The sequence below is a fragment of the Aquarana catesbeiana genome, linkage group LG01 (assembly GCF_042186555.1).
Source record: "Aquarana catesbeiana isolate 2022-GZ linkage group LG01, ASM4218655v1, whole genome shotgun sequence".
NCBI classification, from domain to species: Eukaryota; Metazoa; Chordata; class Amphibia; order Anura; family Ranidae; genus Aquarana; species Aquarana catesbeiana.
The window spans coordinates 880,025,687-880,052,175 of NC_133324.1; the positions used below are offsets into that span (position 1 = coordinate 880,025,687).

Below are 26,489 nucleotides of genomic sequence, written 5' to 3' on the forward strand. Positions count from 1 at the left end.
GCGGCACTTTAGCCCTAACGCACAGGTGGCCCCAGTGTGAAAGGGGTTTAAGGCTCTTCTAGGAGGCACTGCAATATCCAAGTGACAGATTTTTCCTGCCTCCCTATCTAATAATTTATTAATGACGCCAAACTAACTTTGAGTTTAGGTCTTCTTTAAAACTACCTGTAGGAGTTTCTCTTCTGACTGCAACAACCTAAAATCTGGAGGATTTGAATTATGCACATAGGTTTGCAGATATTTAAAGGGTAACTCCACCCAAATAAAAAATGACCTTTCCTTTGCAATCTGCAGCTCTATAAGTTTCTGTAAAATGCAATATGACTAACTGGAGAGGTGTTATGTACAGAAAGACCCCAGAAATGTAATTTCCTGCTTGAGTGATTATTGATTTTGCCAGAAGTTGCACTAAGGTACAAGCCAAATTTTAGGCATCCCTTGCAACAAAAATTTCATTTTTGGTGGGATACTCCCACGGGGAAATCCTGTCAAAAGGAATGCAGACCCTGCCACTTTCCTCATAAGAGCCCTGCAGGTGCGTCAGGTGATTGATTTTTAAAATCCCTCCCATACAGATTCTCTTTACACATGGACACAAACCGCTATTTCTTCAGAATAACAAAAGGAATAACAATGTTTGTTAAATCCGTGCAATGTACATCACCCAGAGGGAAATGTGTTTTTTCTCAACAAAAGTGGAGTTACTCTTTAATGAGTGCAAAGGGTGGGCTAATGGTATAGAATGGCATCACCTGTTATATATATATATATATATATATATATATATATATATATATATATATGTGTATATATATATATATATGTGTGTATATATATATATATATATATGTATGTATATATATATATATATATATATATATATATATATATATATATATATATGTGTATATAGAGATAGATATATTTCAGAGTATTAACTCAAATTGTATGACTGCCAGGTAATTAGCATTTTGAAGAGTGGGTTAACAATGACATGCCATGGTTTTTCACTTAATGTGTGTTTTCTTCAAATCTGTACTTGGAGCAATGATCAACACGCTGGCTGCATTTATTGAGCTCTCCTAGTGAAAATGTTGGTTAGTTGGTCACCAACCTTGATCCAGTGGCTTCAATGCATTGAATCACTGACCCAACAAAAGTATGCAGCTCAGGGGCTCTGACTTTGTGATTGTTTGCTCCACACCTCTTGCTTGCCAACATGTCATTGCTAAACAGTTTACACTTCATTTTTAAAGTAAATTTAGGTAAAATTATTATGCGTGGTTTTTTTTTTTTTTTGTTTTTTGTCTTGCAGATGTCTGCATGTAACAATGCCAAAGTTGCCATTGGATTCACTGGTGGAATAAAAAGCAGTAGCTTCAGGAAGAAGATATACTCAAGTGACAGCTCCAGTTCTGACACTGCTTCTGATGGCGGACATGAGTGGGCTGATATTTCCAGAGAGGAACTTTTCTCTCGCACTCAGCTGTGATCAACATCTTTAGCTGTAGCTGTGAAAGATTAGCGTGTTGAGACAAAATCCCGATTGTCTGTTTCCCCTAGGGTCCTTGAACAGCTTTAGTTGCCACTTCGGTGTGTTTTTGTTTAATTTTTCTTTCTTCTTTTTTTTTTTTCTTTTTTTTTTTTTTCCTCTTTCGTTTTGCATTTGAGATTAGCAATCTCATCAAACATTCATTTCCTTTCCTTTATTTTTTTATTTTTTTATTTTTTTTTTCCTCTGGCAAGCTGTTAAACTTCACCTAGTATAGGTAGAATAGCTTTTGTTGTCATATGAATGGATGTGCTTGTGTTTGCAAAATCACTGCTTTGTGCATCTTATTGGCATACTCTCTTTATATAAGTTTTTTATTTTTTTTTATTTTTTAGCTGTAGGCAGAATTGCCATCTAAACAGAGTAGAACCTACAGCTACTTCTGCCATTCAGGCACCTTAGGCTTCTGGAGTCTTTGGCAGTAGTCTCAAAGAACGAGGACATAAATATGTAACACTGTAATCAATCCGTGCCTTTCTGAATGCAGGAGAGTAGCATGAATGACACTTGCCCATTCTTTAAAAAAAAAAAAAAAAAAAAAAAGACAAAAAGCGAATTCTAAGTAGACTAACTAGTAGTAGTGTTTAGAGACTTAAATACTGTGTTTTTTCTATCCTATGATACTTTGCGCCCACTAATAGAGGACAAAATAGTTTTCTGCTAATGTTATTTGCCAAGGGTTTTTTTAAAGTTTTAGCATCCGTTCCTCAAGAAACACCTTTCCTTTTCTGCATAGTGAATTCTATGCTGAAATGCAGCCCAGTGAATATTACTAGAAGGGTGGTGGCATAAAGACTGTTTTTCTGCCAGTGTTTTTGCTGTTCAGATAGCTAAAGTAGAGCTACTTTAATTTTTAGGTGAAAGTGGAGATTATCTAGACTTTCTATACGTTGATTGGAAGGGATGTCGCGCTTGAAGCCTCCATCCTCCTGATTAGTTGTTTTTCTAGTGCTACCAAACATCCCAGGCTTTCAACACTTGGCAAAACCTTTGGGTGCTAGGTCCCTAAAAAGTTATTGCCTTCCAGTGCTGGCTGTGCATCGTCGGTCGGTCTCAGAAATATATTAAATAGCAATGGATTTCTGAAGTTCAGCTAGGCAAGTCTGAAGAGTTTTAGTAGGGTCCATGCACACTGGGCTTAAAAAAATAAAAAAACACCAGTTCTTTTGGCTGGGGTAAAAAAAAAAAAAACGCTTAGAGCATTTTTGTACAGGCATTTAGAAATGTTTAGCGTTTTTTTTTTTTTTTGTTTTTGTTGTTTTTTGTTCTGGCAGAAAAATTCTATCAAACGCAAATTGGAAGATTTTTTTTTTTTTCTGCCTCTAAATGCTGAACTTAAAAATATGCCTCTAAACCTTCTAATGTTCCTGGACACACAGGATAACAAAACGCTAAACTCCCCCAGAAGCTTTTTTTTTTTTTTTTTTTTTTTAACTAGTGTGCGTGGTGGTCCCTGTGCCTTGGAGTTTGTTGGCTCTGGTAAAATAGTTTATAATTCCTAGAACAAGTGATTTTTTTTTTTTGAGAATTAGTAGTAACAGGCATTCCTCACTGCACCAAACTCTGCTGTTTTTAGTAGAATCCTGGCACAACATGTAGGTGGTTGTCATATCTGAATATTGATACCCATGTTCCCTGCAGGAAGTAGTTGTCTTTTATTATAGAATATGGTTTGAGGAGTGTTTTTAGTTAAAGCCAAGATTTGTGCTTGGTGAGAAACCTTTGTGAAAATAGGGAGTAAAAATTGGTAATGTGATCTATTTAGATTTTTCGTGTCGTATGCAAGAAACCTAATAGGTTCTTCTGGTGAACTGTTCGAATTTAGCTCCACTTTTGATATATTGACTCCATTAATGCTGCCCATAGATGAGCCCTTTTGTTTACACTGGATGCAGCTATTTTGTGTTGGCTTCTTTAGTCATTCATTTACTACCATCTTTTGAATATTGTGCCACTGTACGTAGACAGTTTTTTTGTAATCCCATTCACTGTTATTCTTTTGTCATGCACAATGATAAGGTTACCATAAACCCCTTTGGCTTCTGCCATTAGCAGCTCTGTAGTATTGTTGCTGTTACTTAGACTAGTATTTTACATTTTTGTGCTTTGAAAGGACGTCATGGGCAAGTGTGTGAGTGGAGCCTAACTAACATTTTTCACCCTTACTGTGTGACTGAAGTAATGATTGATCCGTGTAGTTTTGTTAGACAAAAAAAAATTTAAAAAAAGAGAGAAAAGGGAAAAAAAATTAGAAAAATCTGCACATTGTCAAAGTGTAATTGTTCAGAATTATCAAAACTTTGTGCTTCTAACTGTTATGCAGATTGTTTAAGCACAGTAGGAGCAATATTTGAAAACAGATTACCAAAACTTAAAACAAGCATGCTTATAACACCAACAAATGCAAAAAAAAAAAAAAAAATATATTGCTTTGAAATAATAGCGTAAATATAAAGGCAATACAAATCGTGGTTGAGCGGTATTTCAGTTTGTGACATCAAAGTTCTGTCACCCGTATTTTTTATTATTTTTGAATGCTGAAATTTGGACAAATACAATGGGAATAACTAAATACATTTTTGACAAAGCAATAGATACAATCTAGTACTGTGATTTTATTTTTTCCCTCCACCCCCAGTAGGCAAAACATTTTAGTAAGGCCTTGTTTGCATAGGCTAAGAGCAGTGTGTTCAGCACGCTTTTACAGAGCTTTTGACTAGCTTTGTTGAAGTGATTGGTCTAGGTCAGTGATGGCAAACCTTGGCACCACAGATGTTTTGGAACAACATTTCCGTTGATGCTCAACTACACTGCAGAGTGCATGAGCATAATGGGAAATATAATTCCAAAACATCTGGGGTGCCAAGGTTTGCCATCACTGGGCTATGTTCACACTAGCCAAAGCTCTGGAAAGCGATCCACAGTGGATTGATTTTCAGAGCGTGGCTCGGCAGACACTGTCAGGCATTCAGGAGGTAGTCAGTCATGCTTTTTTTTTTTTTTTTTTTTTTTTTTTTTAATTCCTGCCTCTAATGGGGCTAATACACTGCAGCCATTGGACAAGAATTTGGCTTGCAGTTGTGACATCAACTTAATGGCAGAATTTGATAGGCGGTAATGACTGTCGACTCGCCATGCTGCAACAAATTTGCAGTGGCTACACAACAAGTAGCTGCTCCACAAAGCATCTTGGCTGCTGCATGTGAACAGTCTTTAGGTGGTCAGCCAGGGGAGTGGTAAAATTGTGGTTCAGCTGCCTGTTTTTACCGCCACCCATGTGCGAGAGGCCTTTAAAAGTACCATTCAAGACCAGTTTTGGAATGTGTTAATGGGAGTGCTGACCTTTTAAACAAGCTGCCTGAAAGTGCAAGCCTTACTCTTAGCAGGTTCTTTAAAGTGATGGTCAGCACTCCTAATAAGATTTGAGTTCAACATTTACAAACTGGAACTAAAGAATTGTTTAACCTAGCAGACGCTTGCTGTACATGCTGCACTCATACAAGCTGAAGTTCCAGTGAACAAGGCCCTAAAGAAATATGTTCTGTAGATGCCACTTCATGGAAATGCAAAGGGGAATTGCAGTGGGGGCATTTGACTCCGCAAACGCTGCTTTCTAGTTGCTGCAGAATTGGCTAACTAAGGCACAAGATTAAAGCCCCCTCTTCATACTGTTGCAACATTAAACAGTAATGGCCTGCTAACCTGCAAAAAAAATATCTATATATTTTTTTAACCCAGTAGAGGTCTGTTAAAGTGCTGTGTTTTGCAGGAAAAATAACATTTGACCTTTTCTGTTTCATAAATGTAAACAGGGGCTTTACAGAAATGCCAATTGTAACCATTATTGAAATGTCTACTTTTTATTATCCAGTTTGCAACTGAAAACGCCTAGAATCTTGTTACTGTTTGCAACAAATCTGGCTTTGATCTTAGTAAGATGTCTTGAATAGAACCACCCCCCAAACAATTCCCCCCTTTTCCATGAAGTATAGCATAGTTTAACCTCCCACTATATGAATTCACTGCTGTCCAGTTGGCTTCCCCATAACCCCCCCCCCCCCGTCTCCCCTGATTAGGTTGACATGGCTAAAAATTCAGCGACATACTAAGCTACTGTGACCACCAGTTGGAGTTCTGTATCCACTAGAGGGCATAGGACACAAACACTGTTGCAATCTTTTTAGTGATTTCTCTACAGATTTTCATAGAGATCTAGCAGAAAAGTAGCACAAATAGCTTTGTTTTTATCCTCGGTAGTGGAGGGGTTCCCAAACAGCAGTGAGGACTTTGGGGTGTGATTTGTTTCAGCCATTCACCCAAAATTAAATCTTTTTTTGGCTTGCTCTTTATACAAATGTGAAAGTTTGATTTTCAGAACATCATGTTGAACTTTGACTATTCAAGAGCAACACAAATAGACCTTTTAATATTTTCTTTCAAAAGTTTTCCCATGCAAATTTTTGGTATTCCAGTGCTAAATCACTTTAGCATTTGAACACTTAAAGGGACAATATTGTCTATTTTGATTTTGTGTGCTAAGTTAGTTTTAGTCTTTTTGTTTGCATTTATGTTTTTTTTTTTTTTTTTCTTCTCTATATGAGTTTAGCTTTTTCTTTTTCATGTGTGAACACCTGTAGTCCCTGCCTTCCTGCCTTTTTTCTGCACAGCATCGAGTCCTGATGTTCTGTTCTATCCTGTTATTTGGATTTGCATTATACATGGGGCCTCAGACATTGAGGACTGAAGCTGCATTGAGTAGGCTGGGCTTTATCTTGCAACCCCTGCGAAGCAGAGAAAGCTCCCCTGCTGTATAGCACAGTACAGCTCAAGTAATATTACAGATGGGCAAATCTTCACCCAGTTTTACAAAAAATGTTTTTTAGACCCGCACATCCTTGACAAGCATCTTAGTTTAACGCTTAATAGAAGACGTTTTTCAAAAACTCAAAAAAAAAAAAAAAGCGGCAGATTTAAATTAAGACTTGCTCAGAACATGCTCCTTCATTAGCCAGAAAAGCCTCTTCAGTGAGTCCCACCATTCCTGGCTTCACTTCATTTAAGCCCTCACCCTCTGGCCTCTGTGACCAATAAGGTCATTGGTTGGGGATAATTGGCAGGTGCTACTTGGCCCCGAAGACATGGAAGTCAAAGCTTTGGTTGTAAAGCAAATTGAGGCTCAAAGGACCGAATAGTAGAGGCTTTGTAGTGGGAAAGTTTAAATGGCTGACAGGTTTGCTTTTATCACACAACTTCTTGGTGGTGGGTGTCCCCTTTTATATAAGTATTGCTTAAATCTTTTTTTTTTTTTTTTTTCTATCCTCATGTTTTCCACCTAAAGAACTCTTGTATGACTGCTCCCTTTTTATAATAGTAAGCTGTATTATCTATCCTAAGTTCTTTTCACTTTCTTTGCTAGATAACAGAAGATTATTTTATTGATCTCTGGTTTTTGAATGACAAAACATTTTCAGAATTTTGGAAGATTTTTGTCCAGTGCTACAAGTTTGCATTGTTCAAAACCACTAAAGCCAGGAAATACTCAGATTGTCATAGCATTCATGATGACCTTAAAACCTTGCAAAGCTGAGAATTAGGCAGTTGCTGTGTTTTAAAAAAAAAAAAAAAAGTACAGAAATGTACAAGTTTACAGCCTGCAGCGGTCTTATAAATGTTTATGCATTTCCAGCAGCTCCTTACTTGTATCTTTTCATGTATGATTACTCCTCACTTATTTAATTAAATAGGGCTATTTCAGACTACCCACATACATTATGGCTAACTCCTTTGTCAAATGTTCTACGTTTTGGAAATATTCAATAAACAGTGCATTTATAGAAAAATATGTGGGTACTGCAGATATCGAAATGATGCCTTGTGGTGCTGGCAATATGCATATGTTGTCTGCAGCTCTATAGTCATCTTAAGAAAAATACTTGGGGAAAAGATTGTCCAGTGGATAATGACTGAAAATATGTAGCTCTGCAGCTACATATTTCTGCTGCTATTGGTCTTTTGCAGGAACTGTTTTGCTGAGAATACACTATCTTCATTTGGCTAACGTTTTTTATTGCCCGTTTAATGAAAACCTCTGCTGAAAGAAATATGAATGCTGTTGCTGGCCTCTCCTGAGCTAATTTACATCTATATGGTTTAATGTAGTCTGTTAAAGCGATAGTAAACTCACAATGCATAGTTTAATATAAACAGTGTGAGGTAACTTACTACCCGTTTCCTTTTATACCTTCTGCACTTCAGCCTGTCAAAAGATGTAGCCCGATTTTCTTCTTTATTGACATCACTGGCGCATGTGCAATAATTCCTTTAGCCACAGCATAAGTGTGCTGTCAGTTAAGATGGCCTCTTGCCATCCTATCATTGCCAGCACTCTCGGAATTGCACCGCAATATCGCACGCGTGCTGATATTTGGCCGAGTTTCTGAAGCTTGGCTAAATCTTTCTGCGCATGGGTGAGATAACGGGTCAGCAGCATAGAAAAAGGGGCAGAAGTGATAGCTGTGGAAGAGAGGAGCCAACGGCACCGGCTTCCAAGGGCATCTGAAGAAATAAAGTAAACCAAAAATATATGATAACTTCACCAATTGCTCTGTTTATTTACATACAAGGCAGCTGAGTTTACTACCGTAAGGCAGCCTATTCATTATGAATGGCCCAATAATGGTCATTGCCCCTCCGACACAATGCACAGTACGATGGATGCATTGACATTTTGTGGTAATGCACATTACCTTATAGGTTTGACTGAGCCCTCTGAGAATGTGCTTGTGCTGCTAGCAAAATTCTTTGAGTTCCTAACACATGTAAGCAATCCAATGTACCGGGCTCACTGGTGGTGTACTTGTATTGGGTCACTGTAAAATTATTAAAACCAGGCAACTAGCACTTTCAGAAAACCAACAAAGGCAGCCTTTCTTTTAAGAATAATCCTACAACTGTCCTTATTTTAATTGTTGACATTCTAGTGAAGAGATAAAAAATTGGGAGGACTAAGTAGTAACCATCTCATGTTAAAATCAGCGAGATTAACATACCATTGCACACAGATTTTTATTAAACTGAGAGACATGGGAAAGCAACGATGATATCGAAATATAATTTTTATTTTGGTGAACCGCTATGGATTCATCCCATAAAGCAGTGCAGTAATGTGCAAATACCAGATGCAGAGGTGGGGTCAGGCTGGTAAAATGTTTGGTGTGGATCACTGCACTTGTCATATCATCATCGTCTTATCATATACCCTTTACTGTTCACTTTTATGTTTTGGTATACATTTTACAAATTCTTGGAGCTTCCTGAAAGGGTTTTGTAGATCCTGCACTGAGAATATGGACGAGAAACTAGTACCTTTTTGTTGCCAGGTGAACATGCAGGTTGTCTAGCTCCTGCAGCAACCAAGGGCTTTCCTGTATTAGTTTGCCATTCATTATACAATAACCTCATGACACTTTCTGTTCCTCATGTGATCACATATACTAGTGAGCCTCAGTATAGGAGCAGACTGCCGTTTAACAGTCATATTTGTAGCAGTGTAGCATTTCAGCTCTTTATGATCGTGACTGGAATGGTACTTTTAAGAAGACCATGGCAATAATCATTTCATTTCTGCTCCTCTTCAAAGCCAGCCATGCAGTAGTATTCTAGCTGGATTTAAAGTTTTTTTTTTTTTTTTTTTTTCCTTCCAGACAGATACATTTTATATTCTTTTTCAAGGTTGGCAAAACGCTGAACGCACTGTGGTATGAAGCGCAATGCATATCCATTGCACTGAAAATGTTTTCCATTCCTGAGCTGAAATTCTGTTTTACATTTTTCTCCCTCAATTGGTTGTATTGTTCTGATTTCATGTACACCAAGAGTAACTTTTTTTTTTCTTGTGAACTTATTTAACACCAAATAAAGAGGCAAAAAACAAAACCTTATGGACTTTCTTGCACTTCTTTTTATAACCGATATAAATCGTATGCTGAATTCCTTGATCAGTGGAGGTTAACGCAATATAGGGGGTCTTCTGTGTGGCCCCTGACATCACCAAAGGGACCCACATGATATTCAGTCAATGCAGTGCTACAGAAAGCTGTCAGACTGGGACATGCAACAGTAGATGGTCACAGGCTGCAAACTGAGAAGTTGTCGCAGGCTGGAGACATGCTTCGGGAGACAGTCATAGCCTGCAGACACATCTGACAACCCTTGTAGAAGTCAAAATGTACTTGTGCCACAATTGTTATTAAAATTTGGAGGGGGAAAAAAGATGGACATCCCAGCAAACTAAAAAAAATGGGTAAAATAAATCAAGCCATTAACTGCCACTTTAAAGAATATTATTTCACTGGCTTGAGTAAAAACTAAGAGAACTCTGCATGGGATTAGAATCAGCACTTGTACAAGATACAGGCATACAGTTATGCTTTTATAGCCTTAAAATGACCTCGTTCCCAGTCCTTGCACATTCAAGTATTTACATATTCTGAACAAGCAGTAAAAGCACTTTAAAGTGTCACTAAAGGCAAAACCTATTTTTTTTTTTTTTTTTTTTCCCCCCTTTTAGTGGCCGTACTTCCTGGGTCACTATAATGTACACACTTTGCTCTCCTGTGACCTAGCGTTGGCTGACAGTGGTCTCTGAAAGGACCCAGACCATACTGTTGGCTGGGAGCTGAAGCCAGCTGTGCCTGCTTCCCCTCCAGCCTGGCGCTCCAGTGATTTGAACAGCTCTGAGTACACATTGAGCTGAGCAATCATTTGTCATGTGATCGCTCAGTTCCCAGTCTGAGCTGACATGGGGCAGCTCCAGCATTGAGAGGAGTATGAAGGTTGATTTACTTTTTTTTTTTTTTTTTTTTTTTACACTAACTTTTTTCACCATTTGACTTAATTGCTATCGCAAGGGGGTGCACAAGCCCCCTTTTGAAGGTTTTGGGCAGATGACAGGTCTTTATGGAGACATCAGGGGTCCATTAGACCCCTGATGTCTACCCTTCCCTCCAAAGCAGTTAACTGAGCACAGATCGAGCTTGGTTAGCTGTTTCCCTGGCTGTAACAGTCAGAGAAATGACCTTTCTGAAACTGGAAGTGACTAAATCATCATTGCTTCTGGGTTAATTTGTCGGGGGAGGGGAGGGGGATGCACGGATATTTCTTCATCTCCTCTGTGGGGAGTCACCCTGACCTGTGTTTACTGCGGTCCCAGGCTCGGTGCGAAAGGGCTCTTAAAGTGATCAGGCAGCTGTAAAGCTGCCTGGTCACTTTTACAAGAAAGCTGATCGCTGGCTAAAAAAACGAAACAAACCAGTACCAGGATCATGGCTGGAAAGAGGTTTTAAAAGGTACATCAGTTGGCAAGTAGTTAAAGGGGGTTTTGTTAATGAGGATTTCCAAGAAAAATAGAACCTGTATTTAAGTGAGGCTCCTCTGTGTGGAAATATTTAACTGTGTCCCCACCATGTAAAGCCCCTGGTAAAAACATCTGGTCCTCTGTTTACATAGAGAACTGTATGTTTAGATGACTCTGCATTATCATATTTATTGAACAGGTGGAGCCTGTGGTTACATACAGTATGCTTGTTCCCAAACAGATGGAATGTCTGGTTAATAGGAAAATCCCCTTAAATATCTGCTTTTTCATACATTTTTAGCAAACCTGCCAGAAAACCTTGTCTTTCACGTATGGCAAGGCATATTTTTTAAAAAAGGTAGTCTTAAGGGCAATCCATGTTGGATTGCTTTTCAGAGGCATTTGATGGGCGTTGAAGAGGCAGTATAATTTAACCCTGTAAATGCTGAAACCGCATGCACAACACAAGGTTATGGGTGTGGCCCCATACACCTTAAATGGTCAGGTTCAACAGCGGTACTGCCTGCCAAATGTGATATGCTGTTTAATTTTTGCCGCAAAGCATCATGGCCACAGCATGTGTACAGTCCTGAGCAGCTGCATGCCTTTCTTTAGGTGGGCGGTCTGGGACAACCGCCTGCTTTTAATGCCCTCTGGCTGCCAGCATGAGAGGTTTGGGACAACTAGAACACTGATGGGTGATGGGGTAACTAAGGTTACCTTTTATTCACATTGCATACAGTATAGTTACTGTTGCATCAACTGCTCAAGCACCTCTGGCAAAGTTATAGGCTGTCCCATCCCCTAACCATTTTCTTTTCACCTGGTAAATGTTGATGAAAATAATGAAGGCACGATATAACTATGTTAAAAGCTATAGTTCAGTAAAAAAAAAAAAAAAATTTGGGATACAGCACCATACACCTTAAAGTATGTGTAACGTGTATCCCATTACCTGAAAGCAGCTGCTTCTGCTCAAAATCCTGTGCTGTGTCCCCTCTGCAGCCGCTGAATACTGCCCTATTGTGACTGTCTTCTGGCACTTTGAAGGTTAACAGCAGTGGCTCCCAATCAGGAAGATGTACTGCTCGTCTGTCCCTTCCTGCCTCCACCATTCATAGAACTTGTCCTACCACACTCCCATAATGCATCTAGTTCTGTGAATGGAGGACGAGGAATTGAATGACAGAATCTCCTCGACCTGTTCGCAGAACTCATGAGTTTTATGAATAGTGCAGGAGACAGGCAAGTGGTGCAACTTTCCTCATTAGGAGCCACTGCCGTTACTCTTCACAGCACCGGAAGGGCAGTATCCAGCAGCTGGGGACATTTTGAGTAGAAGTAGCTGCCTTCAGTTAATGGGCTACAAACCATTACATATACCTAATAAGTATAGTACTGTATTCAAAAAATATTAAATGTCAGCTTTAAGAAATGTATATCAAAAGGCAAGAGAAGACCTGAAATAATTTCTTGGAAATTGCTTCTTTTGGTCACATGACCAGCATTGACGCCTGGGCAGCATTTTTTTTTTTTTTTTAATCCATCCCAGATGTGTAAAAGCACATCTACCTTGAGATGAAATATGTGGGCTACCATTGTTAATCTAGTGCTGAAATGTTAATTGCTTGGCTGCTTTATTTGCCAAGTTGGGGCAAGTATGACGCATTTACTTTTCACAGAGCATTCTGTACCTATTCTCATGTGCTCCCATGCTGCCTTAGATCTCCAAGCATCCACAGAAGCTCCTATACAGTATGGGCTTCCAATCTTACACAGGGCTGTGCATGTTCCCCCTAGTTCAGGGTGCTTACTGTGCTCGGAATTAGGTGATCTTGTTACTTTCTATGACCTGAGCAAAGTGAAAGTTCACACTAGAATCGGGGTGAATTTGGAAATGGTCCAAGTATTTGTTCTGGGTCAGTAAATCAGAGAGCACTTAAATTGCTGGATTAGTGGGGCAGCCAGGAAACTAGCATTTTTAAATAACTACTTCAATACAGGGCACTTTCACACCCTTCCTGCACAGGCTAATTTTCAGATTTCAATTTTGAAACAACGTTTTTCTTAGATTCGTTTATAAAATTTAGCAAAAAGAATTTTTCTTCTTCACTGATGAGGAGGCGCTGATAAGCAGTGCCCTGATTATCAGTGTAAACAATGTACTCAATGTGCCCTGTTAGACTTCCTGGTTATAGGCTCTCCTTTCCTCAGAGATAGCATGTGAGGAAAAGTATTCCAACAACCAAAAAAAAAAAAATCTGTTTTACATGTGACCAGCTGTGATTGGACACAGCTGATCACATGGTAAAGGGCCGCTGTGATTGGACCTTTACAGTGACTTGTGATCAGCTGTGTCTAAAGGACAGAGCGTGTCCAATGAGTGTGCATTTGGAAGGACAGCCTCTTAGAACTGGAGAGCTGATCTGTAGCCATCTTGGCTATAGCACAGTTGAAATAGGAATACCAACTTGCACCAATGTAACTATGTATACCATACCTGGTCGAAGCCCCTGGAAGCTGGAAATCACTAGTAAACACCGCTACTATAGTGATCTCCACTATGAATGCATAGTGTTCTCTGATTGCATAGGGTCGAGCGCATGACATCAACCATCCCACCTCTCCACCTAGTCCAACTGCAATAATTCAGAAAATGCAAGGCATTCTATGAAAGGCACCCATGCTGGGCATCTGGCTGACCAATTGTTTAACCACCTCAATACCATGCCATAGCTGAAAAATGGCTAAAGCGCTGCTCTCTGGTTCTGGGAGTGTGTCCATGGATGTCCTCCCAGAACACACCTCCCACGCTTTGGGCACGCTCTGTGACCACTGTATCCTTTGGACACAGCTGATCACAGATTGAGGTAAAGGGCCAATCAATGGCATTTTACCATGTGATCAACTGTGTCTAATCACATATAAATAAACTTACCGGCTATCGGTATTCCTTTTCTTACGCGCTGTCACAGTGTGAGGAAAGGAGAGCTGATAACCGGCAAGTCTGACAGGGCATTGATCATCAGCCCATGTCAGTGAAAAGAAATTACTTATTTGCAAAATTTTATAACAAACTAGGATAAATATATATATATATAATTTTTTTTTTTTTTTAATTTTCAGTATTTTTAGTTTATTTAGCAAAACCTAAAGAATCCAGCGGTGCTTAAAAACCACCAAAAGACAGCTATCTGTCTCAAATTGATCATGTCATATGGGTACAGTGTTGCATGACCACGCAATTGTCATTCAAAGTGTGACAGGTCTGAAAGTTGAAAATTGGCCTGGGCAGGAAGGGAGTAAAAGTGCTTAGTATTGAAGTAGTTAAAAGGTAGTAGCTCAGTGCAGGATACAGGAACAAGTGGTGATGCCTGGAGTAGTGGTGTCTACTTCAGTGATTTCCTACTTCCAGTGGCATTAGCCAGGTATGGTATATCCATGGTTGTATTGGTCTAATCTGGACCAGTGTAACTATGTTTAAAATATCAATATCCAATCGTGTTTAGGTATGAGCTCAAGAAAAAAAAATTCCCTTAAAGAAAACTTATACTGAGTTTAGTAAGAGACCTTGACTTCAACTCAATCATGTGCCAGCCTTCTCTGAAATGTCCTTGTGTATCTTCCATGACCCTAGGCAAGAACACAAATACATGGCCAAAAATGTAATGCCTCTGACATTGAATGGATATCAGACCAACCATACTTTGTATGTAGTAAGCTGTGCTATTATGTACATGTTACATTTTGTGCAGAGCTTAAAGGCTAAGTTCACTTTTTTTTCCTAAATTCCAGCTCCCCTATTCACCAATAGAGCATTCATGTACTTTTTTTGCAAAAATATCAGCTTTCCAAAATAATCTACAGACACGTACCTTACTGTCCTCCATCCATGATTCAAAATGTATCCATCACTTCTGTCTTGCTTCCTTACAGACAGGGCTGGTGCAAGGATTTTTGATACCTTAGGCGAAACCTAATTTTTCTACTCCACCCCCTTTGCCCTGCCCATGTACACTCTGCCTTTTTAATGAAGCGCCCATCAAATGCAGCCTCGCCAGCGCCCATCAATGCAGCCTACCAGTGCCCATCCATGCAGCCTACCAGCGCCCATCAATGAATGTTTGCTTGCTTCCATTCATTCAGGAGTTGGGACACAGACACAGTCCTCCTGACACTGTGTGAACGGAGCAGTGGCTGCCTGCTGATGCTGAAACTTAGTTGCTTTCTGCAGAGAGAAGAGTGTAAGAACACCAGTGGCCGGGTGCCCTAGGCAGCAGGGCGCCCTAGGCGGCTGCCTAGTTTGCCTAGCGGTAGCACCGGCCCTGCTTAAAGACTGTAGGTCATGACACAGGAAGGAGTTGACCAGCTGGTCTCATTAGTACACACCCTGCATCATCCACCCTCCCACTCCCAGCTGCATGTTTTTTTAAAATGAAATGCAATCAATCAGTGATCACCCTTCTCACTAAATACACAATATACAATCAGATTGCATAGTGTATGGCCATCTTTATACAAGTACATAGAAGGGAGTGGACAGAAACACTCAGCTGTCACGCCCATATCACATCTCTGCATAGCGAGAACTCGCATTCCCACATGCGTTTTTTTTTTTTTTTTTTTAGCAAGGGGAGGAGGCGTTTTGGAGCATTTTCGCTCATCACATAGGGAAGCCCACCCACTTGAATGGGCTCCCCTACAGGCAGCATTCCCCCCAAAGAAGCTTCAGATCTTTTTTTTGTAGAGCACAGCTTTGTGTGTATTTTTTTTTACTGTGATTTTTGGTGCAGAGCATTTCTGAAATGCAAGGAAACTCAGATGTGAATGGAGCCTCATTGTTCTTGTGTTATTGCTCCAATTTCACTTTCAGGCTCCATTCACATCTAGCATAGTGGGAGTGAAAGTTTGTGGCTTGTTTTTCCTGTGACATGCATAGGACAGCCCATTGATTTAAATGGGCTGTGCTATATGTGGCAAAAGGGACATGTTGGCGTTTTGTGCATTACATGTTTTGCAGCATTTGACACGTTTTTTTCACATGGCAAAATGTGTTTGCTTCTGTGTTTGATGTGCCGTTACCAATTAATGGCACTGAAAGCGCAACTAGTGATTTTTAGTTGTATAAAGGTGGCCATACACTATACAATCAATCTGATTGTATAATCTCCTTTAGATCTGCCATCAATTATGTAGTGCAAGGGCATGCCTGATTGGGTACAGAGTGATTGGCTAGATCACTCTGTATCCAATCAGGCAGGCCCTTGCACTACATAATTGATCACATCTGTGCGTTTCCTTGCATTTCAGAAATGCACTGCACCTAAAAATCGCAGTGAAAAACTTACCAAGCTCCACTTTAAAAAAAAAAAAAAAAAAAAGTTCTGAAGCTTCTTTGGGGCGATTGCTGTGTGTAGGGCAGACCATTCAGGTGGGTGAGCTATCCTATGTGTGATGAGTGAAAATGCTCAAACGCCTCCCCACCTCGCAAAAAAATAAATAAAAAATTGCATGTGGGAATGCGAGTTCCCGCTATGCAGAGATGTGAACGCGGATTGACAGCTGAGTGTTTCTGTCCACTCCCTTCTATGTACTTGTATAAAGATGGCCATACACTATGCAATCTGATTGTATATTGTGTATTTAGTAAGAAGGGTGATCACTGATTGCATTTCATTTAAAAAAAATGTGCAGCTGGGAGTGGGAGGGTAGATGATGCAGGGTGTGGGTTAATGAGATCAGCTGCTCAACTCCTTCCTGTGTCATGACCTAAAGTCTGTAAGGAAGCAAGACAGAAGTGATGGATACATTTTGAATCATGGATGGAGGACAGTAAGGTACGTGTCTGTAGATTTTATGGAAAGCTTTGATATTTTTGCAGAAAAAGTACATGAATGCTCTATTGGGGCATAGGGAAGCTGGAATTTAGAAAAAAAGGCTTACCTATAGCTACCGTGGATATCTCCTAAACCTGTACGGTTTAGGACGGTGATGGCGAACCTTGGCACCTCAGATGTTTTGGAACTACATTTCCCATGATGCTCAACTACACTGCAGAGTGCATGAGCATCATGGGAAATGTAGTTCCCAAACATCTCGGGTGCCAAGGTTTCGCAATCACTGGTTTAGGAGATCTCCCCTGTATCAGCATGTGCCGATGTCATCGGCACATGCGCACTGAAGCAACGTCTTGTTTATGCCGTTACCGGCAGCTCTTGCACGCATCCACGGGAATGACATCATCGCGGCTCCGGCAAATCACAGCGCCGGAGCCCTCGATACCTGGAAGTAACTACAGGAGACATGTCGCTGGCCAAAGCGCTGTGTCGGGATCACTGCAGGGGCTTCGATCTAAGGTAAGTATATCATAATGAGCTGGTATACTATGCATACTAGCTCATTATGCCTTTGTCTTGCAGGGGTTTTTTTTTTTTTTTTTTCCTCACTGGGGATTACAACCACTTTAAAGTGCTTCTAAGGCCTAAATGTTTTTTAGTTTAATGCATTCCCTGCATTAAGGTAAAAAATGTTCCACTAGCCCCCTATTACACAGGATTTATATAGCGCAAACAGTTTGCGCAGCACTTTACAACATCAGGGAAGACAGTACAATTACAATACAATTCAATACAGGAAGGATCAAAAGGCCCTGCTCGTTAGAGCTTACAATCTAGAAGGGAGGGTCAAGTGGAACAAAGGGTAGTAGCTGTGGGGGATGATCAGATGGACAAAATGAAAATACAGTTGTTAGGTGTGGGTAGGATAGGCTTCTCTGAAGAGTTGGGTTTTTAGGGATCGTCTAAAAGTCAATAGAGTGGAAGATAGACGGACAGATTGGGGTAAGGAGTTCCATAGGCTTGGAGAGGCTCTGGAAAAGTCCTGGAGACGAGTATGGGAGGAGGTGATGAGTGAGCTAGAGAGCAGGAGGTCTTGAGAAGAATGAAGAGAACAATTAGGTTGGTATTTTGAGACTAATGCTGGCCATACACTATACAGAAAATCGGCCGAACCCATTTTCGAAAAACGAACGTTCGACCGTGACCGCAAACGATCGTGCCATCATATAATGTCCGATAATCTGTTCAGTGGACATGAATAAATAATTTTGTGTTCGTTTTTTTACATATACCTAGTGCAGGCAGTTCGGACGGGAAACACATTAACCTTGCAATTTATCGTACGTTCGGCAGAAATTTTCCAAACATGCCGTTCTTTTTTTTCCACAAAAACGTCACAAACGATTATCGATTTGTACCCACTAACTTGCCGAAAAACGAACGAAGTGTCCATACGAACGATTTTTCGGCCGATTTTTCGTATAGTGTATGGCCAGCATTAGTCAGTGATGTAGCTGGAGGCAGAGTTGTGGATTGCTTTGTAGGTAGTTACTATTTTGAATTTGGAGTGAAGAGATTGACAGAGAGGAGTAGCAGAGACAGAGCGGTTGGTAAGGTGGAGGAGTCTGGCAGCAGCATTCATGATGGACTGAAGGGGGCATAGAGTATGCAGAGGTGGGCCAATGAGGAGAGAGTTAACCAGGGAGTGAATCAAGGCGAGAGATAACCAGGGAGTGAAGAGCTGTGTTGTGTCATTGGTTAGAAAGGGGTGTATTTTGGAGATGTTCCAGAGGTTGAGGCAGCAAGATTTGGACAGTGATTGGACGTGCGGCTTAAAGGAGAGTTCGGAGTCCAGGACTACTCCTAGGACCTTGGCATATGGGGACGGGCTGATAGTTGTGCCATCAATTTTGACAGAGCGATCAGGGTAAGTGGCACATGGGGGAGAAAAAAAATTATAAGTTCGGTTTTGGATAGATTAAGTTTGAGGAAGTGGTGCGACATCCAGACTGATATATCTGATAGTAAAATAGTGATACGTGAGGAGACTGAAGGAGTGGGTTGAGGGGTAGAGAAATAGATTTGAGTGCCATCAGCATAGAGATGGTATTGGAAGCCGTGGGAGGCAACCAGCTGACCCAGGGAGGAGGTGTAGAACAGACCAAGAACAGTACCTTGGGGGACCCCAACAGATAAAGAAAGATGAGAGGAGAAAGTAGAATTGTAGGTAACGCTAAAGGTGCGGTTAAATAAGTAGGTAGAGAACCAGCGAAGAGTACAGTCACAGAGACCAAAGGCATGGAGTGTTTTGAGGAGGAGGGGGTGGTCAACCGTATCAAAGGCAGCAGAGAGGTCCAGGAGTAGGAGTACAGAATAGTGTTCCTTGGTTTTGGCCTTTCAGTAGATCGTTTGTTAGTTTTAGGAGAGCAGTTTATGTGGAATGTTGTGGACGAAATACAGACTGAAGGGGATCAAGAAGGCTATCATCAGCAAGGTGGATGCTCAGTTGGTTGTAGACTAGACGTTCAAGGAGTAATAGAACAGAATAAACAGAAAAGAATAGAACATAGCAATATAATAGTTTTCCAAAATTCTAATTTCAAATAGAATAAATTTGATTTTAAATTGAATTTTATTCAAATGCAATTCAAATGGACAATTTGTATAAACAAAATGAATTCTGAAAATAAATTTTACTAAACAAATTTATATAAATAATGAATTGAAACAAAACAAATTTTTTCATTCTGCACATGTCTATTAAGCGATTCTCACATAACAATGAGGAGGACCTACCTATAAAAAAAAAAAAAAAAAAAAAAAAAAAAAAAGGTAAATCTGATTTTATATCTGCTTTCTCTCAGGCTTCGTGCCAGCAATAGGAGAGTACGTCCCACCTTTATCCTACTTTGACACTCACAAATCCTAAATGTAAATTATTTGTTACTAACCAGAAATATTTTAAATATTGTAACCAGTCTAGTAAATTTCTTGCATATATGACCAAACAACAGACCTCAAGCACAGTAATTACCAAAATAAGAGTCGAAGAGGGCATTCTTTTGCATAACACCAATGTAGTCTTTACCTGTTTTAACAGATTTTACACCAATATGCACACTTCCTCCCTTACCTACCTCCCTCCCTACTGACATTCCCATCCCTTGCGGAGGATCGATAAGCCCTTTTGGACCAGGATATAACAGAAGATGATGTCAAAAATGCTGTCTTGTCTTTGACCTTAGGCAAGGATGGTCTATCCCTGGAGGTTTATAGTAGATGCCTAGACGTTATAGTCCCTGTGTTGGTTTAAGTATATTCTGAGGCTTTCCGTTTAGGGAAACTGCCACCCTCCATGTATGCTGCTTATTCCCAAACTCGATAAGGGACCCCACAGACTACGTCTTACTGTCCAATTTCACTATTAAACATTAATTATACAATTTTGGCAACGATTCTGGCCATGAGCCTAATCTCTTTCATCCTCTATAATTCTTGAGGATCAGTCATTTATTTTTTAGCGTGGCTTTACTTTACACTAATCAGTCATTTATGCCTGGTAAATCCACGTCCATCAACATCTGCAGGACACAGAGACCACCAAAGTCATCGACTCAATTGAATGGCCCTTCTTTTTTTTTTTTTTTTTTTTAACAAACCTCTCTATTGTGCTTCGGTATTGGGCACGATTTTATGAAATGGGTTGCTACTTTATATGTTGACTCCCTCTCTGCCACTGCACAGCCGGAACCAACAGGGCTGCCTACTGTCACCTCTTCTTAGCATAGAGAATTCATCAATCCGAAGTTTTCAGAGACATTACTATTGCAGTTACCTAGCAGTAAGAAGGGTCACTGGTTCGAATCCCAACCACGACACTACCTGCCTGGAGTTTGCATGTTCTCCCTGTGCCTGCGTGGGTTTCCTCCCACACTCCAAAGACATGCTGGTAGGTTAATTGGATCCTGTCTAAATTGTCCCTAGTATGTATAAATGTGAGTTAGGGATCTTAGATTGTAAGCTTCTTGAGGGTAGGGACTGATGTGAATGTACAATGTATATGTAAAGCGCTGCGTAAATTGACAGCGCTATATAAGTACCTAAAATAAATAATGCAAGACCCCTGTAACACCTTAAATAAAACCATACAGATTATTGAATGTTTTGGTACATATTCAGGACTGAAAATCAATTGGCAAAAATCTGCCATGATGCCATAATACCCAGATGTCAGACCCAACAGTATGCCCTCTAAAAGATCAATTTGATCAAAAATTTCTCTTACCCAAATGCCTTTATATTGTATGCCACATGCGCATCATGGTCTCCAACACGTTTTTTTTAAATTATTGATTCCATTTTGACTTCCTTTAGGTGGTTCCAATCCTGCCATAAACTGAAGCACTCGATCCTACAGACACCCAATGACGAGACAGGCATGGTATTGCCCTATTTTTACCATTATTACCTTACGGGCAGTTACGACATTTAACCAATTGGCTTGAACCATCTCAGCCACACATGGTAGAGGCCCACCTGACCACGATTATGGGAGTAGAGCACCCAATGATCGGTTTTAAGGCCCCACTATCTATGTTGCTTAGAATAAAATTCCTCATAATCACACTGGTGAGGTTGATCTGGCAAGAAAAAAATAAATAAATTGCTGAGTATTCAGATATACTATATCTTTAGAACTGTCCATATTGTAAAATCTCATGTTTACTCTCCTTTTCTAACTCTGACTTTGTTTTGGAAGCACAGAGGTCTGAACGTGCTGGCTGAACTATATAATGATGGTGTCTTATATTCCTTTATCATATAAGGGTTGTTTATAACTTTCAATATCTTTTTTTTTTAATGTAAACATCTGCAACTGCACCACGCAGTGTCTACACAGTTTGGAACTCATACCTCTAGTTTTTTCATTATCCCCTTTTTGGGGTACTACATTCTCAAGGTCTCAAAGGCATGATATTCACACTGTATTCACTTTTATTGCGTACCAAATTGGGTAAATCTTCCTTGCAAGTCAGAACTAATCAAACCTGCCTTACTCCCAGTCAATTGTTTGCCATGCATCGTATTCTCACGTCTAATTGTACTAAATGTCTATAACCAGGAGCCAACGTTTTCCCCCTTTGTGAACATGCTTGGTAATACACCAGTACTGGCAATGTATTGTAGCTTTACTCTACTTAGTACTTGCTATCCCAGTTCCACTAACCCAGAGGTATGCCGACTAGGACTCTTAGACAAATAAATGTGGCCTAGATATATATATATATATATATATATATATATATATATATATATATATATTATATACAATAAAAAAATATTTATGACCTGGAAGATGATTAAATGGCTAAAATCATTTCCTCCCACAGTGACTCAAAGGATGAATTCAGTAAACCAATTCATTACGTAGGAGAAAACAATCTGTGATATTACAGCCTGTTTGCATAAACACCATCAGATTTGGGATGTCTAGAATAATTCTACCCTTACTTTAAGCTTCAGTAATTGACATTCTTTGCATTTTACTGTATTCTTGTTCATTGATTGGGTCCAACAACATGGTGCGTGAAAATTTTTCCTTATTTCTCACCCAAAGACAAGAGACGGCAGTTTGGTTTTGCTAATATGTTTATTGTTTTATACTCCCTTACACCAGTTGGAGCTACAGAACTCCACTTCTGGACATGATGCCTTGTAATTCTGGATAGAGATGCATACTCTGTTTTTGTAGATATGTAGCGCCACCTGCAAGCCACTTGTTCAGATGGGTCCCCTGTGCCTGGGCATGACCTCCTCAAAGTCCTCAACCGATCTGACACACCTGGCTGAGTGTTCAAACCCACAATATTGCAAAGAGATCACTATTATCAGTGGTAGATGTTCAACAACAACACAATTTCAAGAACGCACACTCAGTGATTGTAAAAGGAAAGAAATATGATTGTATTACAAGTGATAAACCTTCATGTAAGTATACAGATTACTTGGCATTGGAAAAAATCATTCCAAAGGTGAAAACAACATCTGCTATCCAGAATAGGGTAGATTGGGGCAACAATGGACAGTGGTGATGTACTTTAACAAAAGCAAGGCGACTAATCTGTCCAAATGAGCTAAGTGTGACTGTCCCAGCCTAGAGCAGTCTGGTAAACTCTATAACTACTTAACAGGAGAACAATAACTAGTTAATGATGAGACTGAGCCAAGCAGGCACACTGTAAAAAAGGGTGGCAGTCTTTTGATGTTTCTTCTGCTGGCTATCATTGGGGCCCATTACTAAGAGTTTGTTCACTTTATATTCATCCCAAACTTGGAGAGGAAGGATGCAAGTAGTAGAAGAGAAGTTGCCTTTCCTCTAGCTGGAGATTTAATACAACTGAGATAATACAGCACTGTAACGGGCATATGGATGAGATGTCGATTTGACAGAGGTACCAGAGCAGTCTAAAGCGAAACAGCTCTAGAGGTAATTCACATCCTGCATTCAGTAACTTTGTTGTGCAAGCAGTAACACTCTTGGGCCAATAGCCCTCTCACCATCGCAGGATAAAGTGGATGATGTTCCCAGTGCAAGGTGCCCCCTCGATTCTCTCCTGAGGTCTCCCGCAAACAGTGGTGCAGGTGCTGAAGAACGGTATCCCCAGCATTTCTCTGGCAATCACCTAGACACTTCAAGTGGTATCCAAACCTGAGCTGCTGTGACTTTGTTTGCAGGTTCCCCTTTTTGGATAACAAAGATGTTTTGTTATAGAGGTCCTCTCTCACTCACCTCTGGTGCCAAAAAGCCCCAGGCAACATAATAAAACCCTCTACCTCCCCTCCTCCTTCTTTTGGCCCACTTGGACCTGTAGTTTCCATTCCTTGCACAGTGTCACTATTCCTCCCATTGTGAACTACATCTCCCAGGGTGCAAAGCAATAGTCCTGCTCTCGACTGCTGCAAATTGGCCAGCAAGCGCCATTGAGGAGTGGGAAGTGGGGGAGGAAGAGATGGAGTCCCCACATCCTGCCTGCTGGTACTGTGTTCATCTTGAATATAGTGGCAGTGGGGAACCAGAGACCATAGCCATTGACACCCAGCCACACATATTTTTTGCTATAAACAGAGGTGTAAAAAATACACAATGTACACGTTATCCATATAATGATTACAACATGATAGGATGTGTGTACAAATATTCAATCGATTATCATAAAATTCATCAATACATAACACATCAGCTAAAACGAAGACAGGAGAAACACCAACCAGTAATTTTATTTCAGAAAAGGTTTGTAACCAGGATCTTTATTTAGCCTAGGAGATGAGGTGGCAAGTAACAGCACAAACCACCTAATTTCAATCGTTATTTCTGTCCCCACCATAGGGATCTTTATGTACCCTCTCAAGTGTAACAAATGGCACACGAGGCAAGTGATAATTGTGCTGAAAAGCCACATCTCTGCCAATTGGGGAGATAAAACTGCCCACCCGCATCGCATAGTCACGTATTTTATTTATTTATTTCAGTTACTTATATAGTGCCGTCAATTTACGCAGCACTTTACATATACATTGTACATTCACATCAGTCCCTACCCTCAAGGAGCTTACAATCTAAGGTCCCTAACTCACATTCATACATACTAGGGACAATTTAGATAGGATCCAATTAACCTATCAGCATGTCTTTGGAGTGTGGGAGGAAACCTGAGTACCCTGAGGAAACCCATGCAGGCACAGGGAGAACATGCAAACTCCAGGCAGGTAGTGTCGTGGTTGGGATTTGAACCAGGGACCCTTCTTACTGCTAGGTGAACGTGCTATCCACTACACCACTGTGCCACCCTAATATTTTCATTAAAAACGTTTGTATTGTTTTGCCTATGTAAAAAAAGCCACATTCACATCTAAATAAATCAAATCTGGTGCCCTGATGGGGAACATCCTCCTCCAGCTCCACCAGGTCTGGAGAGCCCAGTGACTTGGCTGACATGCCAACTCTCTCCACCACTTGCCAGGGATTGTTGTCTTGCCAGGGTTTACATAGCATGTCCCTGACTGAGAATACCTCAAAGAGGAAGGCTCATTGTTTTCCACAATGGACCCAGGGAATAAGAACAAAAGGCTCCACACTCCTCGCACATAGGGACCAGGGTTTTTAGCAGCTCATGTGTGACATACCGCCAGCCCCTTCCTTGGTATCACCCACAGGCCAGTGTCCAGCAAAATGCCCTAAATCCTTGGTGTAGTGAAGCGGGTATGGACCACCTGCGCTGCTGCATACCAGTAGCTCTGCATTTTAAGAACACAACTGCTGTCCACACTGTTCAGCAACTCAGACACGTCTGCTGCACTTGTCGGCAGTCTCACCACCCGAACACCTCCGTGAAACTTTGAAACAATCCCAGGTCCTGGGACATGGCACAGGTGGTGTGTTCTATCCTGCTGAACTACACCAAATACTGTATGTAAGGGGGCTTGAGAATGACTAGTAATGGTGCCAGGAGCACAAGTCTCTGCCTTCCTTCTTTTACCAGAACAACAACCCATCTGCTTGAGACTTTATCTCTCAGCCATTTTGTGCCCATCTCCTTGCCAAAGGCCTTCTTACGGCATTCCCGGTCATTGTCCTTTATTACCTATAGAAGGAATGTCCACACAAAAGTTATGATTGCTACACTTTTATGTTACTAAGATGGCATTACTGTCACATCACAAAGACATACAGTACTATCCAGGGTCACTTGACAGAATATTGGCAATCATATATAGTGGACAAACTGCAGCAGTCACATGTGAAAGCAGCAAACAGTACATTTTGATAAGCCATCTTCCCTCCTGTCTCTCCTCCCAGCATCATCAGTACTCACTCAGAGGGTCCTGGTTTACCTTAGCTGTCTGTGTCCAGCTCCCTGTTCCTTGCAGGTCATTTTTCTGAGACAGGATCACTGCAGTCACCTCTGACTTGGGTACACTTCTACAGGGCCCTCCAGGGAACACTCGGCCTGATCTAAAAGGCCTCTTGCATTTTTTTCTACCATCCTCCGCCATAAGAGTCACAATGGCTCTTCTGGGTGCAGGTCCCATTCCTCCAGCCCTGTCTAGGGCCTTCATGAGCTGACTATATCTGCCCCTGCGGTGGAGTTCTTGGCTCCCATGTCCCAATTGCATATAAGTTTTTTAGATTGTAAGCTCCTGTATTGATTTCTGTTGTAACTGCACTGTTTGCCCTAACATTGTGTAGAACCCTCTAGTGTGTGCTATTAGAAGTGAGAGTAGGCAAACTATAGTCTGGCCCAGGGATAAACTATTACAGGCCAGGGCTGGATGACTTATTGTCACGGTCCCTACCATGTCCTGCAGACAGCCAGGTGTGGTCACACCCCAAGTGGCTCAAGGAGGTATTGAACTCATGACTGCCTGTTTAGTGCTCCTGTTTCTTTACCTCTGAGCCACACCTCAGTTCCTTATTCAGCCTGCTTTCCAGCTTGCCTAGTTCTGCATGAAATACTAGGGCCATACTCTGGATCTTTCCTTGCAATCAGTACTTGTCACTCCCGGATCAGCTGAGGCCAGTTACCTAATCAGCTGGGTATATAACACTGCCTCACTCTGAGGGCTTTGTCAGTTCATTGTCTCCTGTTTTGCCAAGTGTTCCTGTTGCAGTGTTCCAAGACTGACCCCGGCGTCAGACCCTGGCTCTGTTTATCGTTTATCCTGACTTCTGGAATTCCTGACTATG

General features: G+C 40.7%; 1 protein-coding gene across 4 annotated transcripts in view; it reads left to right on the forward strand.

Annotated features, from left to right (window-relative positions):
- Nucleotides 1–9,487, forward strand: part of KIAA0232 (KIAA0232 ortholog) — a 55,726-nt gene extending 46,239 nt beyond the window's left edge. Inside the window, exons 9-10 of one of the 4 annotated variants that reach the window (XR_012237182.1) lie at nt 1,316–4,295; nt 4,420–9,487. Coding sequence is in view for 2 of the 4 variants with exons in the window: in XM_073610525.1 (XP_073466626.1) it covers nt 1,316–1,492 (177 nt within the window). In the remaining 2 variants the exon portion in view is untranslated. Of the gene's footprint in view, nt 1–1,315 lie in introns of all 4 variants that reach the window. The other 3 variants (XR_012237183.1, XM_073610525.1, XM_073610541.1) reach the window with 3 other exon arrangements.
- The last annotated feature ends 17,002 nt before the right edge of the window (nt 9,488–26,489 follow it).